The sequence below is a fragment of the Muscardinus avellanarius genome, assembly GCF_963383645.1.
Source record: "Muscardinus avellanarius genome assembly, chromosome: 14".
NCBI classification, from domain to species: Eukaryota; Metazoa; Chordata; class Mammalia; order Rodentia; family Gliridae; genus Muscardinus; species Muscardinus avellanarius.
This window is the reverse complement of record NC_137800.1, coordinates 11642176-11659790: the sequence shown is the minus strand read 5'-3', so window position 1 is coordinate 11659790 and position 17615 is coordinate 11642176. Positions and strand designations below refer to the sequence as shown.

General features: G+C 38.9%; 2 protein-coding genes across 2 annotated transcripts in view; both read left to right on the top strand.

The window, feature by feature from the left end:
• The window catches only part of ADAM28 (ADAM metallopeptidase domain 28), a gene marked incomplete at both ends in the record, with an annotated part of 47421 nt that extends 35858 nt beyond the window's left edge, over positions 1-11563 (top strand). Inside the window, 5 exons of the mRNA XM_080710210.1 lie at positions 4026-4106; positions 4413-4491; positions 9432-9540; positions 10664-10733; positions 11444-11563. Coding sequence (XP_080566336.1) covers positions 4026-4106; positions 4413-4491; positions 9432-9540; positions 10664-10733; positions 11444-11563 — 459 coding nt within the window. The remainder of the gene's footprint in view (positions 1-4025; positions 4107-4412; positions 4492-9431; positions 9541-10663; positions 10734-11443) is intronic.
• Positions 11564-15452: 3889 nt separating this feature from the next.
• The window catches only part of ADAMDEC1 (ADAM like decysin 1), a gene marked incomplete at both ends in the record, with an annotated part of 31481 nt that continues 29318 nt past the window's right edge, over positions 15453-17615 (top strand). Inside the window, one exon of the mRNA XM_080710209.1 lies at positions 15453-15638. Coding sequence (XP_080566335.1) covers positions 15453-15638 — 186 coding nt within the window. The remainder of the gene's footprint in view (positions 15639-17615) is intronic.

Here is a 17615-nt window from a genome sequence, read left to right as displayed (position 1 = left end):
AATTAAAATCTTAGTTCTAAATTCTAAGCGATGCGGTGCCTCACCTTCCTCCCTCCCTGCATAAGAAATGTCACAGCAAGTAGGAAAAGTCTTTAATTCATTTTTCTACTTCCCCGTACCAGCTCCTTATGTTTTCTAGTTGGGGAAGCTTGTAACGGGATTAAATGTCAGCAAATGTCCTCAAACAGTCATGTGACGTGCAGTGCTTGGCCTTAAGGGAGGAGGAGCACTTGGACTAAGGCAGAATTTAGATATTCCCAGGTCCCCCGACATTAAGATCACTTTAGTAAGCGGGGTGTGGTGGCACACGCCTGTAATTAATCTCGGTACTTCGGAGGCTGAGACAGGAGGATTGCAGGTTGAAGACCAGTCTCAGCAACTTAGTGAGACTTTCACTAACCTAGTGAGACCCTGTTTCTAAACAAAAAACAGATAAAAGGCTGGGGCTGTAGCTTGGAGGTAGAATGTCCCTGGGTTCAGTCCCCAGTACCACAATATATCCTTGCATCTGAGATATAAATTGGTTTGGACTTTTTAAAACAGATAACTCTTTGGATAGATTTTATCAGTCCCTTGTGATTGGTTTAACCAGGGGAATACCATGAGCAGCAGAGTTCCTTCCTATTTCCCTTCCCTGTATCTGTACCACCTGCATTTACAAACTAAAGGAGATTCTGCGTCCTCATCCCATGATAGTTGCATGCCAGAACCACTTTACACAGTATCTCTTAGCCCACTCACTCTTTCCTTAACTTTCTCGTCATTATAGAGAGGAGATGCGATTTCAGAGACCTGTACGCTAGACCTAGGCATTTTGCTGTAGGACATTCTTCCTGCCCGCCACATGGCGTCTCTTTTTCCATCTCGGTCGCAGTTTTATCAGTGGATTGTAGCCCCACTTCATAGCACAGTGTGGAATGATAAACCACAGAGGAACATCCACGCCCATAGTGCTTAGGGAGCTTTCCCCGGCTTCCTCTCCTCTCCCTCCGTCTCCATATATGACAGTCAGATTGGCATTAGAAATATCATATGTGTGCACAGTGTCATTGCGAGTGTTTCCTACAGTATTTCTCCCATCGCCTTCTCTTGGATCGCCTCCATCGCTCCCCTGGGCTTTCTTCTCCATTATCTGAAGTCCCTCTAGTATCTGATGACTCCCTAGCTTTTGCATAGGAAGGAAAACATATGCCCCATCATTTTTGGCGAATGGCTAATCTCACTTAAATATATCTTTTCTTATAACTCCTGCTGCAGTACAATCACAGTTCATGTACTATATCAATTAGGGTGCTGTCGCCAATGAAAATTAACTTCAACAATTAGGATGGTCATTAATTCACACATCCCGAAGTCCAGAGATAGAGGAACGCTGTGTGGTTATTTCAGGAGTACAAAGCCGCCATTGAGAAGCCTGGTTCTTGCTGTCTCCAGAAGGCCATTCTCCCCCACACCCTCGTTCCCCAGGCTGCCGCACTCACAGTCCAGGGGGGCTGCTCCGTCTCCAGCACTAATGCAGAGCACACTTTTTCCTCCTGCATCTTTTATTAAAAGTGGAGACATTTTTCTTAGAAGCACTTTCCTGGCCGGCTGGACATCGCTTTTAATCATCTATCATAACTTTATAATTTTATGACTTACCCATTTTTTAATATATTTTGGCATTGAGGATTAAACCCAGGAACATTCTGCCTCTAAGCCACACCTCACCCCTATTTTATTTTTTATTTTAAAACACGTCTTACAGAGTTGCTGAGTGTCTCACTAAATTGCCAAGGCTGGCCTCAAACCAGTGATCATCTTATCTCAGCCTCCCAAATACTAGGATTGCAGGTATAAGCCACCAGGCTCGGTACCCTCTCATTCGTAATCCAACACCTGACAAGGGACAGCGAATCACCATGGTTGGCCTATCTCTTCTTAAACTTACCCTTGGAACTAAGGCTGTCCTCTGTCACTCCAGGAAGCACATAAGGACCCAACATATTAACAAAGTCAGATGCCTGTAGCAAATATCACGATCGGCCATGCTCACGGTAAACAATTCATGCTAACAGCAGCAGCTTTGATATATTCGAATCTTTAATGTTGAAATGTTCACACTTGTTTTCAACAATAGAACATTTTGTTCAAGTGGAATTATATGATGCACAAAATTAACAAGAGCGGAGCTGATCCAGGGAAGCCCAGTACCTACAGCCGTACACTAGCGTTTCATGGAGCAGAGTGTTCAAAATACTGTTTCACCCTGTATTCATGCCTGGCCACACTCATGGCTCCAGCGGCACTTAGTAAGTGCCTATTATGTGCTTAGGACGAGGTTGCCAAATGGCGTCAATTTTAGTGCTCCCAAACTGGCAGGTGTTCAATGAATATTAGCCGCTCTGATATTAATAATTATATTAATAATACAGAGGAAAACGCAAACAATATTCATTTTACATACGTGAGAGTTATTGTAATAATGCACGCACTGTGATACCCGGATTTATTTGCTGCTATGGCATCATACTTTTATTCAAAACGGGCACCTGATATTATGTATGATACTTAGTTTCATACTAAATACCAGTGTTAAGTGTGGGACTGAAGCTGTTCATTAAGAGAAAGACTCATCAGGAATGAAGCAAAGAAGCAAAGAAGAATGCAGAGTGCAGTCTTTTTTTTTTCCTTGTGGTGGTACTGGGGATTGAACCCGGGGCATCCACCTTCAAGATACACCACCAGCCCTTTTTTATTTTACATTTTTAAAATTTTGAAACAAAGTCTCATTAGGCTGATGAGACCAAGCTATACTCCAATCCTAGTTTATTTCTATTTTATTTTATTTTAATATATTTTTATTAGTGTATTGTATTTATACATAATAATGGGGTAAAAAAAAAAAACTTGTGTAGACATAAATGCACACATCACCCAGCCAGCCCCCACCCAGTCCCCATGTCCCTCCCTCCCTCCCCATCCCTCCCTCCCATGCTTGGTTTAGTGGCTGACTTCCATATGAATAAGTACATCGTGCACTTTAAAGAGTTTCCTTCTCCCCCGCCCCATCCTCACAGTTATGTTGCCTTATTTGCTCCTCTCTAGGATCTCCTTTTTCACCTGGAGTTCCTCCTATGAACCCTTTCGCCCTAGCTTTCACATATTATTATTTTATCTTTTTATTTTGAAACAAGGTCTTGCTTGGTTGATGAGAGTCTCACTGCTGGCTGAGGCTGTCCTTGAACCTGTGATCTATCTATCTCAGCATCCCAAGTACTGGTATTATAGACATGCACCACTGTGCCCGACTTCATAGATTGTTTTCTTCTGGTATTGGGAATGGGATACAGAGGCATTCTACCTCCAAGCTACTCTCCCTGCCTTATTTATTATTATTTTTTATTGGTGCATTGTGGTCATAAATCTCAATGGAGTACATGATGGTAGAGGCATACATACAGCTCATTCAGCCCTTCCTCAGTTCCCACCCCTGTCCCTCTTGGTTTGGCTTAGTGATTGACTTTGATACGTTTGTGAAGGGCACCATGTACATTAGGGGATTTCTCTCTCCCCTTCCCACCACCCTCACGTAGGCCTCCCTCTTTGCTCATCTATGGTTTCTCCTCCTTCATCCAGAGTTCTTCTATGACATTTTTTATCCCTAGCTTCTGAATATCAGGAAGAGCATCCGATTTCTTACTTTTTGAGATTGACTAATCTCACTTAGTAGCCTACTTTTTCTATTATTTTGAAACAAGTTCTCACGAAGCTGCAGAAAACTTCACTAAGTAGCTGAGGCTGTCTGAGAACCAAAATCCAAGTGTATACCACCGTGCCTGGCTTGCACAGTCTTTTTTCTTAAAAAAAATGCTTTCTAAATATTTTATTATAAAATTTGTCAGGGCCTATCTTATATTCTCAAAAAAAAAAATTGTGATTTTCCTATTAAGACCATAAGCTTGATAACAATAGTCTTGGCTGACAATATAAAGCTAAAATCACTTGCAGAGCTGCTGCCACTCTGTCTTTCACACGGTTTTCAGGTGTGCATCAATGCAGAATGCGTGGACAAGGAGAGGACCTACAAGTCAACCAATTGCTCCTCCAAGTGCAAAGGACACGCTGTAAGTTTAAAACACCTGTGTCCCTAGGCTGGATCCAATGTTGTTTTAGATCAGCTGCGATGAAGTTGAAGTGATATTTCCAACATTCAACGTTTTATAAGTATTATGTTTATTCAGCCCCCACTTGGTTGCATGGAGTATGAGAAGTGTCTTCTAAAAACTGGTTACTGAAATGCCTTGAAGAGGTGGACGGGAGCCCCCGAGCAGGGGGTTGTTTCTCTTTCGGGTTGGACTTCACTGTGGATGGTCGGGCCTAGGGGTGTGTTATGATTTCAGGGGTGACACTCACTGGATCCTTGCCCCTAGGTGTGTGACCATGAGCTGCAATGTCAGTGTAAAGAAGGATGGGCCCCTCCGGACTGCGGTGACTCCTCCGCCATCTTCCGTAGGTGACATTAGTTTGGGACAACCATTGCCTTCTTCCACACTTTTACTTTATATTATGTACAGTTTCGTTGCCTCTTTTCTTTCCCTTTGGGGTTCCTTTTCTGTAGCTATTGGTTTTTTTGTTATTCATCTATTTATTTTTAATATATTTATTAAGGCGTTGTAATCCCCCATGGTAATTTGGTTTAGAGATAGTGGCGTCCATGCACACAGCACTTGGGGAGCTTCCCCAACACCCCCCCCCTTTTCCTGTACACGATACTGATCATTTTACATATTCACACAACATCAGTGGAAGTGTTTCCTTCATGGCCTCTCCCTCCCCACCACCACCCTTCCCTAGGTCTCTTTAGATCACGCCACAGGGGTTTCTCCTCCTTTGTCTAAATTTCCTCTCATGTCCCAATTATTCTCTAGCTTCTACATATGAGAGAAAACACATGACCCTTCACTTTCTGTGACTAGCTCATCTCACTAATGAATCCACAACATTAATCTCCGAAGTCTCTGGAATAACTTCTTAATCGTATTTTTCCTGTCTCTGTGTTTGTGTTCCGTACACAAAAAGAGAGCCTCGGATTCTACACTGGTCATGTTTTCATTTCCCCAGTGTTTTGTGTCTTGCTTGTTTAATTTCCACAGTAGCCTTGATTTACTAAATGGCAAAACAACCCATGGGATTCTCAGAATATGATATGCATAGTTTAAGTTGTTTTCGTAGGTCCGTATTCTCAGGATATAATATACGTAGTTTAAGTTGTTTCCGTAGGTCCGTATTCTCAGGATACAATATACATAGTTTAAGTTGTTTCCGTAGGTCCGTATTCTCAGGATATAATATACGTAGTTTAAGTTGTTTCCCTAGGTCCGTATTCTCAGGATATAATATACGTAGTTTAAGTTGTTTCCGTAGGTTCGGGTTCTGTGCTCTGAATCCCCTCGAGCTCTTTGGAGGCTGGCTGTCCCGTTAGGCCGCCATGCCACGTGAATTTCATCGTGTTCTTTCTCTTCCGGATCCTTGCTGTTGCTGGGTGAGAGGCTGAATTGATTTGAATGTTCTCCAGTGAGGCATCTCTGTATCTTGGTGTGCTTATTTTAACTTCAAATGACACTCTGGACAAGAGATACGGTTGTGAGTTCTGTTAGTAAGTAGACAGGTCACCCTAGAGTGACCACCATGCTGCTGGGAAAAAGCTGGGGTGGACACTCCGTCCCTATTGCCATGCCGAGGAGGCTTTAGCTGGAGGAAAGAGCTCATCAGCGTGTTTTCCTGTGGGGAAGGTTGTTATTTTTGTTGTTGTTGTTGTTTTGTTTTGTTTTTATTCTCATCATTTTCTCCTTGATTTCTCTACACCTGATCCAGGATGGGTGTCCAGAGCCAGCCTCTGCCCTGCAACCCAAGTTTATATATTCCACTCTGTCTCTAGGGAGCAATTCCGGTGGCTTTGACTAAGGAACATGAACCAGCCTTGTTCTATGTACACAGAGGATGGGAATGGGGATATGGATGGGAATTTTCTGTCTCTATAAGAATAGCATTTGCAGCCAGGTACGGTGGCATACACTTAGAATCCCAGTACTTGGGAAGCTGAGACAAGACAGGTTCAAGGCCAGCCTCACCACCTTGGTAAAACCCTGTCTCAAAATAAAAGTGAAATAGAGCTGGGGAGAGCCTGCCTGCCTGCCTTCCCCCTCCCTTCCTTCCTCCTTTTTTCTTCCCTTTATCTCTTCCTTGATATTGGGGATTAAACTCAAGAACATTCTAAGTTCAAGCTACATCTATTTTTTTTTTTTTAGCCCTTTCTATTTTTTTTTTAAATAGAGTCTCACTAAATTACGGAGACCTTGCTAAATTACTGAGTCTGGCCCTAAACCCATGACCTTTCTCCTGTCTCACTTTCATGTACTGGAATTACAGTTATGCACCACCATAGCAAGAAAGTTTTCTTTTAATTGTATAATTATTAACACATATTAGTTGAATAAATTAATGGGTTTCGCTACGGTGTTCTCATATGTGTGTCAGTTGGGTTTAAATCATCTCCATCCTCCTTTCTCCTGCATCCCCAACAAACTCCTTTCCAGTCACTAATAGTTCTCTTTCTTTTACTCTTAGGTTATTCTTGTTCTTTTTCTTTTTCTTTTCTTTTTTATTAATGCATTGTAGTCATATATCTTAACGGGGTACAAGATGGTGGAGGCACACATGCACACATCACTCATTTAGCCCTCCCCCATTCCCACCCCATTCCCTCCCCCTTCCCTCTTCTCATGTTTGGCTTAGTGATTGACTGTGATGTTTATGAATGTACATCATGTGCATTAGGGAATTTTTCTCTTCCCCCCTCATATCTCCCTTAGTTAGGTGGCCTTATTTACCAATCTGTGCTTTCTCTTTCTTTGTCTAGAGTTCCTCCTATGACCCTTTTTCGCCCTAGCTTTCACACATTAGGGAAATCATCCAATTTTTTTACTTTTTGTGACTGACTAATCTCATTTAGCATGGTGTTCTCCAGTTCCATCCATTTCCTTGTAAATTATATGATGTTTTTCTTCTTTATGTCTGAGTAAAATTCCCTTGTGTACATAGGCCATAGTTCTGTAACTCCTTCAGTTTGGCAGTTGTGAATTGGGCAGCAGTGAGCATACATATGCACGCATTAGTTTGGTATTTTGGTTTCCATTCTTTTGGGTAGATACCCAAAAGTTGCTGGATCATATGGTATGGTCTTTTTATTTGTTTCTTTGTTTCTAGTTTTCACATATGAAAGAGAACATGTAGTGATTTTTTCTTCCTGTGTCTGGCTTATTTTGCTTCACATGATATCTTCTAGTTTCATGTATGGTCCTGCAAATGGCCGAATTTCATTCTTTCATTCTTTTTTTATGGTGAAATAATGAGAGAGAGAGAGAGAGAGAGAGAGAGAGAGAGAGAGAGAGAGAGTATGTGTGTGTGTGTGTGTGTGTGTGTGTGTGTGTGTGATTACACTTTTTATCCATTCATCTGTTGGAGGCAGACTGAGTCCATATCTTGACTTTTGTGAATAGTGCCACAATAAACATGGATATGCAAAATTTTTTTGCATGCTGGCTCAATTTTCTTGAGATAGATACCAAGGAAAGCTTATCTGAGTCATATGGTAGTTCTATTTTAGCTGTTACAGGAACCTCCAAACTGTTTTCCATTGTGGCTGTACTGATTTACACTCTTACCAGTAATATTTCAGGGTTTCTTTTTCTCCACACCCTCACTGGAATTTATTTATTTATTATTTATTTTTTGTAACAGTCATTGTAACTGGGATGATTTAGACTCTCAATATAATTTTGATTTTCACTTTCCTGAGAGCTAAAGATATTGAGCACGTTCATGTATTTATTAGCCATTTGTACTTTCTCTATATGAAGCATCTATTCAGATACTTTTTAAATTTATTCATTGGGTTATTATGCCTTTTGTTAAGTTTGTTGAGTTCTTTTTATATTCTGGATATTAATCCTCTGATAGGTGAATAGCTGGCCAAGATTTCTCCCATTCCATAGCTTGTTGCCTCACTCTATTGATTGTTTCCTTTGTTGTGCAGAAGCTTTTGAATTTAAATTAATTTTATAGTTGTAGTTTTAAATTCTTTTGTTTCCTGAGCTTTTCAGAAAAGAAAAATTATAATTTTTCCTCTGAATTTTTCAATAACCTACTGCTCACTCAACAATGTGTCTGTGTATTTTCTGCACGTTTCTCTTGCTGTGTATTTAAAGTTTCATTCCACTGTGATGAGGTAAGATGCATGAAATTATTTCACTTGTTTTGAATTTTGAAGATTTGCTTTGTGGACTAATATATGGTCTTAAAATTTTTTCATCTGCTGATGAAAAAATATGTGGACAGTTCTGTAGATATTTTTTATGTCCATTTGATTGATAGTGTGCTTTAACTCTAATGTTTCTTGTCTGATTTCTTTTTGTATGAGTGAAGTATCTATTGGTAAGGTTAAGTATTAAAGTCACTCACTATTACTGTATTGGAACCTATCTCTCCCTTTATATACAGTTGTGTTTATTTTACAAAATCATGTGCCTCAAAATACAAGCCGGGCGTGGTGGCGCACGCTTGTAATCCCTGCGCTTGGGAGGCGGAGACAGGAGAATCGCGCAGGTTCGAAGCCGGCCTCTCTGGCTTAAGAGACCTTGTTTCCAAATAAAAAGTATAAAAATAGGTCTGCGAGTGTAGCCCGGAGGTAGAAGGGCTTCCAGGAACCCCAGTACCACCAAAAAAAAAAAAAATCTAGTGAATACATAATTATAATTGTTATCTCTTCTTGATATGCTGTTCCCTTATTACTGGTGAATATCTTTGTTGCTTATAACTGATAGGTCTTCAAGTATACATTGTTGATTTTAATATAACTTCTCAGTCTTGCTTTCAAATTACACATGCTGGAAGTTGTCTCCATTCTTCACTTCCAGTCTTTATAGGTGAGATGAGTCTTTGGTATACAGCATATTGTTGAGTTTTGTTTTTAATTCATTCAGCCAGTCTTTTTTTTTTAAACTGGAGAAGTAAGATCATTTACATTCAGAATTACTATTGAAAGGTATGTGATTTTTTTATCATTTTTCTGGTTGTTTGAATATTCTATGTATTTTTTCCTGTCATATTCATCTTGAAGTTTGTTGTCTTACTGTTATGATAATATTTTATTCTTTCTTATTTCTCATTTGGGTGTGTACTCTTTATTCTCCAATGTGTTATCATAATTGTGTTTCTCTTTCTCTTTTGAGTGTAGAATTCCCTTAAGGTTCCTCTGTAATGCTGGTCATAAATACCTGGTGAATTAACAAATTTGTTATTATAAAATGATTGTGTGTATCTTTATTATCACCTCTTGTGTAGATGCAAGTCCTTGTATCTTGGGCAGCCTCCCGTTCTCTCTGTTACAGATTTCTCCATCGTGGTGGGAGTGCTCTTCCCAGTGGCAGTCATATTTGTGGTGGTTGCTATATTGATCCGGCACAAAGGTGCGAGGAAAAAAGGAAAGAAGGTTCAGAGGTAAGCCTTCATCTGGCTGTGGGAGTCTTTAACTCCCACTTTACTCTAAGGGTATGATCTCAATTCTGAACTTTAATTTTTTTGCTAGAAATATTCAGAAACAAGGATATTCTTTTTCATTAAGGAGCTGAGTATGCCTTTTAGTGGGAAATCCTTCACAACAAGAGATACGTTTTCTTCTGTTAGTCACCACATCAATAATGATGAGAAATATTAATTCCCATTATTGAAAGTTGTTGCAATAATTTTTAAAAGCACAGTGATTATTGATCACTGATGATTATTTAATAAGTAAATGCTATAGTTACTGGACAAACTTTGCTGAGCACTTTTATGTTCATGATCTCAGTTAATCCTCACAAAACTTCATAAAGCTTTTGCTATTGTTTCCATTTCATACATGAAGAGGTGATTTCTATTCATCTTTACATCAGTCCCTCTAGATTAGGGACTTTCCTTTTGACTAATCTGGAGACAAGTTCAGAGAAGTTACCAAACAAATTTACAGTCTTGCAAAGTAAATGATGAAATTTTGACTTATGTCTAGATCTGTTCACCTTACAAACATTGTCTTGATCAAGCAGTATATTTTTAGCATACTTAACAATGGATTTATTCATCTCTAGCCAGGCATGGTGGCACATGCTTGTAATCCCAGCATTTGGGAGGCTGAGACAGGAGAATCGCTGTTTGAGGACAGCTTCAGCTACTTAGTAAGGCCCTTTGCAACTCATTGAGATCCTGTTAAAAAATAAATAAAAAATAGGGCTGGGTTATAGCTCGAAGTTAGAATGCCCCTCTAATAAATTTTAATAAATATTTAACGAACAAAAACAAATGCAAATACCTTAATTTAGATAAAATTAGCTTTAACACCATTACTATTAGTATTTAGAGATCTGTAGAGAATTTTAAAAATCTGAATGGTGATAACGAATTACAGGACAGTGATGGTAGCTAACGGGAAACTAAAAGCTGAAGAATGTTTTGGGGAGCAGATAGTAGCTCAGTTAATAACCAAGCATGCCACTGTTGGGAAAAGGAAGTGTGTGATCTTCTATTGAGTTTTCCCAGCATGCTGAAGAAAGAGCTGTCAATTTATATGATGTATTTTCCCTTACAGGCCACTATCTACCGCGGACACCATGCAGAAGAATAAACCCCCGGTGGTGAAGGCTGCTCAACCCCAGGAGGTGAATTGTAGTTGGAACTGTGCTTGCTATGGCCCCACTTGTGGCTTATTTTTCCAGTCTCGTATCCTGACCATGCACTTAGCATTTTTGTCCAGCAGTGTTTTACAAATCTAACCAGCCAGTTAGTGTATTTCAAGGATTTGGGGCTTTATAACTACATATTCCAATGAACTTCCTTGTGTCTGAACTGCCTTCAGAAGACAGCTGGACTCAAAGATCCATGGTGACTCATCATCCAGTTCCGCTTCAAGGAAATATTAGTAAAGATACAACCCACAGTGCCCAATTGTTTCTTCATGAAAAGGTTGAAATATGTGGAATATAATATAAAATATAAGTTCTTTTGAAAAACTTTCCAAAAATATAAAGTGTGAAAACGTATGCCTCTCCACCGGACTCCTGAATTGAACTGCCACACCTGAACCCAGGGGCTGGGAAGTCGGTCACTCACGACAAAAAGAGTGCTGACCTGCTTCATAGAATTCTATTCTTAGTCAGTTTGGGCTGCTATAACAAAAGTAGCATTGGTTGTGGGGCTTAAACAACAAATATTCATTTCTTGCTGTTGTGGGAAGTGCAAGATTCAGGTGCTAAGAAGTCTGGTGTACAGTCAGGGCCAGTTGCCTGGTTTGTAGACATCTGTCTTCTCACTGTCTTCTTGGATGGTAGAAAGAGGGAGATCATCTCATGGTGTCTTTTCTTGTTACAAGGAGATGAGCTCCACCCTGAAAGCTCTGAATCTTCAGAAGACCCCAACTGCAGTTACCGTCACACTGGAGATTGGGGCAACAGCATATGAATTTGTGGGGAGACAAGCATTCAGCCCATAGTGACGATTTCAATCTCATATCTGTTGACACTGGACTTTATCTGCATTAAAGTGTTCACTTAAATGAAAGCAGTCGAATGAGAATATTCTCATGGGCAGGGTTGCAAATTCTTCATTCCTGAAAAGTAACTCCAATTTTTTCATTAAGCGTGTTTGTTTTCAGGTCCTCATTTTGGGATTAATTTTGTCTTTTGTCTTCTTGCTAGCTAACTACAAAGCCAGATTTTCCACCACCACCGATTCCTACTTCTGTATCCTCTACTTTCCCTGTAAGTATGAAATACTCATAGGTGGTTTTTTGAGTGTCCTTTGAATTCAGAAGAATACTGTGTCTCAGCTATTTAGTGAAGCCCTCCACAACTTAGTGAGACCCTGTTTCAAAATAAAAAATAAATATCACTATAGATAGAAAAATTAGCTATAAAATTAATAACAATCACTCTAGTTATTAGTTATTACTCTAGTTAGTAATTAATAACTATAATTATTGACAAATATTAGTTACTATTTAGTTTTTATAGAATAATTCCATAGCCATAGAATGATTAGTTAATTATTAATATGAAAAATAAACCACAAGTAGGCAAACTTGAAATAAAGGTTCTTCTTAAATAAAAATAATGTATTCACTCATTAGATATTTTCTGAGCATATCCTCTTTTACTCTGCTCTGGATAAATGAAAAAGGTCTAAATTTTGTGGTTTTCTTTTTCAAGAAATCTTATATTTCTAATTAGAGAACAAGTCACTTACACATGGAACTCAGTTCCTCGTGTGTGTGTGTGTGTGTGTGTGTGTGTGTGTGTGTGCCAAAGTGATCAATACTCATGAGAAAATACAGTGAGGAGAAAATGGGTGTGGAGTAGTAAAAATGGGAGGAAGATCCAGTGACTGGGTAGTTGGAATTTAAATTGGTCCCTGAATTTGCATAGAACTTAAATGAGTAAAGATGAGGTATGGAATGATTTTGTGAATCAAATACATTTTGCCAAGATCTGAAAAGCATAGTATTTCTACCAATATATTTAAATGTAATTTAGCATAAAAACAAAAAAGCACTTCCCTCTACTGTTTGTAATTTCTACACCTAACATAAGAGATCTAGAGTCAAATTATTACAATTGTGTATACCGGGCAAGTTTTGCAACCATGTCTCCTTAGAAGGTGCATGGGTGCTAACATGAAAGTCTTGCTTCTGAGTTTGGCCAATAATCAAGAAGAGAGAGGTGCGTGTCTCAGCTAGAAAGCTATGGTCAACTCCCTCCTCCCCACCCCAACACTACCCAACACCCTGTTTTCTCAGAAATAGTCCCTTAAAAACAGCAGCAGGAATGGATTCGACCTACTGGAGAATACTCAACCATGTTTCATAATTCTTCTGGTCCCCCATCCTATTTGTTTATGTTAATTACCCAGATGGATATTTGGACCCCGAGGGGAGATTTTCTCATTCGGTTTCTTCCCCCCTGGGTTTACACTTTATCATTATTCATGTATCAAATTATATGTAAAAATAGAAAGACCTCAGAAGAGCGCTTTAATATTGTAGTAGCTCCAAGTTTTTATATTTAATTTTTAAGGAACCATTGATCACTTAAGAGTTTTGTCTTTTTTAGGTCTCAAATCCAAAAGCCTGAAGCAACAGCTAAGCAAAGATTGATGGGCGAGTGAACACTTGGAAATTTAACAATCTGGATGGCAAAGGAATGCGCTCACTTCCCACTACTGTGGGCTCTTGGAATTCGAAAGGGTTAACATTTCCTGACTCGTTTTAGACTCTGAGGAGATTAAACAAAACTTTTCAGGAGAGACTTAATCTTGAGAAACTTTGTATTGATTCAACATTTATTTTCTCCACATTTCTGGGAAGATGATTTTTAAAGAGATAACTATGACCCTTGAATCTTGAACTAGTCGCCTTTCCCCCCTAGACCTTCTTTTCTTCTCTGATGGAGACTAATTGCTCAAATATTTTGAGCAGCTTGATTTGTTTACTTGATGGGATTAATGCACTTTCTAGTGAAAATAAAACAAAAATATTCCACAGGAAATTAAGGGTTGGGAGCAAAAATGTATAGTCATTATGATATGAATTGTGACAATCTGATTGTTTTAGTCATTATTTTATCAAATTAAAACCCTCAGATAAGAATAAAATTATGTGAACATTGTTTTGTAAAGGTATCTCCTCCTGACACTGTCTTCTGAAATCTTTATTAGCTATGTCATTTGAGGTTTTATTTCAGTGAAGCTTTTTCAATTAAAAAATGTTATAGATATTTGTATAACTCAATTAAATGCATGGCTAAAATGAACCTTTGTTTCTAAATACAGAAAGTTTTAGTTAAATAAACTAATAGTATAGACTAGAGGTTGCACACTGGTGACCTATGGGACATGTTTGGTCTATAGATGTATTTTATTTGGCCTAAAAGATGCTGGCCACATCATGTTTTTATAAATGTTTTAAATTTATGCCAGTATTTTTTAAATTGGGAGAGCTTGCATAAACATCCAGATTTCCCGTACTCAGATAGTTTGTCAACGCTGGAATTGCGCTGCCCGTAACAACCACAGCTTAGTCACCAGATGGTAGAACAAGTTCTGTTAGTTAAATACCAGATATCTCATTTCTTTTTTGCTCTCAGAACCCCAGTTTTGTCCAGCGGTCCATTTTTAGGAAAGATCATCCTAATCCTCTTACATGGATAAATCCTTCTCACCCTAACTCAATCATAATAGTTTTATTCTGCTGGCTACGGTTTGATTGGGGAGTCAATATAATACTTTGGTTTTTCCCTGTGAGATGAGAGTGAAGATCGGTCAGGATATTTGGGGAAGTATTTCCTCATCTTCTTTTCTGGATATTGGCATCCAGTGCTGCTGCAGCCATCCTGTGACGTGAAGACAGGAAGGATACGCTGCATGGGACAGAGCAGAACAATTAAAAGAACAAAACCTGGCCTTCCTAATGATGTCATTACATTGGCAGATTAATAACCCCTGGAGTCACCTCACACTTTATTGGGGCTTCTTGTTATAGGACCAATAAATGTTCCTTATAGTCGAAACCATTTCAGTTGGGTTTTGTCTCACATGCACTAGAAGTCACCTTAACTAATTAATAATGTCCCTTTCCCGTTACCATGGGGTCTGCTTCCCATTTCACTACCCTGAAGTTTCTCTTACACTTGTCCTATCTCACTCATGTATCACCTACCTGCCTCCTATCATGAGAACCTCTGTCCCTGAAGTCCCTACACTCCTGCAATGTGGGAATCTAGATAAACTTACTCTGTCCTTGAGACTAAAGCTCAATCCCCAGCAAGTACAGAGCCCACCAGCCAGATGACTCTTACTGATGGAGCCTCTCTTTCCAGGTGGGAGTTAACACAAAAACAGCTTACGATGCATAGCTCAGTCTTCAGTGTGAAGTAGTTTCAGAACACCCTGTCTTAACCCATAAATAAATCCTTATTTCCTTTGAGGCCATAACCTATTTGTGAGAAACCTCTAAATCACTGCTGGGTTTTTGGTGGTGGTGGTGGTAGTGATTCTTTCTTTCTTTCTTTTGTTCTTTCTTTCTTTCTTTCTTGTCCTTGGGGTGGAACCCAGGGGCTTTCTACCTCCGGACTATACTCCCAGACCTATTTTATACTTTTTTTGGAAACAGGGTCTCACTAAGTTGCTGAGAGCCTCACTAAGTAGCTGAAGCTGGCTTTGAACCTGTGTGATCCTCCTGTCTCAGCCTCCCAAGCGCAGGGATTACAAGCGTGCGTCACCATGCCCGGCTGATTCTTTATTTTAATACAGCCATAGATTAACTTTATCCCTTTCAAAACTGATGAAATGAAAATCTTGAATTATGACTTCTCACCTGACCACCCACCATGGCCAGAGCTAGAAATAAGACATATTCACAGGAGATGGTGTTTGGACGTTCCTGTAGGTTCCTTGAGGATGCCACTGTGTGCCTGATGCAGGAGCATTCTATGGCCCTTATGGAGACGAATCACCTGAAGATGACAACAGGAAAGCCATTTTCTTGTCATAAGCTTGCTCTGCACAGCCCTCTTGTGAGCTAGAGGATGAGCAGTCCAAACAGTTTAGAGCAAGTGCCGATTTCACAATCTTCTTTCTAGAGCTAGATCTGCAACCGACTCGTTTTGTAGAAATTCTGCTCAGTTCACACTGGACCAACTCAAGTGTTGCACCACACCTGTTCCCTCAGTTATTTTACCATCTCCATCTGTTTTCTGTAACAGGTTAAATCATTATCTTATCCAGGTATTCTGTAACTGAGGCACCATAGGGTTTCTCTGAACACTTTTTTGGCAGCTTACCAAATAATTCCTTTTTTTTTTTTTATGAGTTTGGGGAATGCTTCTACCTTTACACAAAATAAAGAAGTACATGTAAAAAAGAAAACAAATTTTAGTTGGTTGCAACCAGAAACCATGGAAAGAGTTTTTATTATTATTAAAATGATATTTATATTGTTAATAATGACTTGATATGGTAAAGAACTGAAGTTTACCTTGGATCAACTATAAAAAAAAACTAAGCTACTCAGTTCAACAGCCTAGAAAAAATAAATTCTGCCCCCCAATCACTGAATAGCAGATCCCTTCCTAGTGGAATCTAGACTATATTTCTATAAAAAAAAAACTTTAAAATAGAAAATTTCAGCAAAATTTTTCCCAGATTCTGCACCCACAAAAACTGAGATCTATGTTCTTTTAAGTTGCTATGGTTTGGGAGAAATTTGTCATGTAGCAATAGATTACTGACAGAAAGCAGGAGACATCAAATGTCTCAAATGCTCCAGTTAGGTTTAGGTAATATTAACTATTACATTTAAAAGACTTCCACTATTGCAAAACTTTACTATTTATCTCTTGATGGAATTTCTTTTTTTGAGGAGAATCAATTGTCTGCTTGAGACCTCTGAAAGCCACTCTTATTATTTATTATGATCTTGATTTTATTTGTCTGTTTCCCAGGGAAATTCTACATTGAATATATACCTCTTTGCTCTTTATTCTGAAGTAGGGTCTTAATAAGTTGCTAAGGGTCTTAGTAAATTGCTGAGCCTGGCCTAAAACAAGCAGTCCCCCTGTCTCAGCCTCTCAAGTACTGGGATTACAGGTGTGCGACATCATGCCTCGCAGAATTTCATTCTTTCTCTATTTTTTGAAGAAAAATAACCTAGTTACTATATATATATATTCTGCTTGAGACAGCTGAAGACAATTTCTATGGCCCTACAACCTTACATACATTAGTATTGTTTTAAATTCTTGTTTACTTTCTGGCCAAATTAATGCTACCACTTTTATTTAAAAATTTTATTAGCATATAATAGCTACACAGAATAGTGGGTTTCACTGTGGCATATTTATACATGCACATAATATAATTTGATAGAGTTTTTATTTTAATTTGCATTTCTTGCAAATTAAACAAACCTATTTTTAAGTGGATAATTTTACCTACTCTATTCCTAGTATTTTAAAGCTTCATTCACAATCAGAATTATTTCCATTGGGGTGTGTGTGTGTGTGTGTGTGTGTGTGTGTGTGTGTGTGGCGTATGTTATTAGGGACTGAATGTTAAGCAGAGACATTCTGCCTCTGAGATGTACCTCCTGTCCTGTTTTATTTTCTTTTTTATTGTGAAACAGGTTTTGACTAAGTTGTGGAGGGCACTGCTAAGTTGATGAGGCTGACTGTGATCCTGTGATCCCCCTCTCAGGCTCCCAAGTACTGGGGTGACAGGTGTGTGACGCCACAGCCAGTTCCACCTCTTCTGAATGAGAACCATACCCAAGGTTGCTTTTGTAGAAACTGACTTAGATGCTGTGTCAATTCCATGCTGAAAGCTTTGCTGTGCAACTCAGATGAGAAAGACAGTTTAAGGAAGTTCAGAAAATTATCTAAATGCAAACTAAAGTGACAACAAAATGTAACTACTTAGTAGTCTCTTCCTGATGTCCAGTGATTTTCAAGAAAGAAGATATTAGGCACTTAACTACAAAATTGGTCACATTTTTT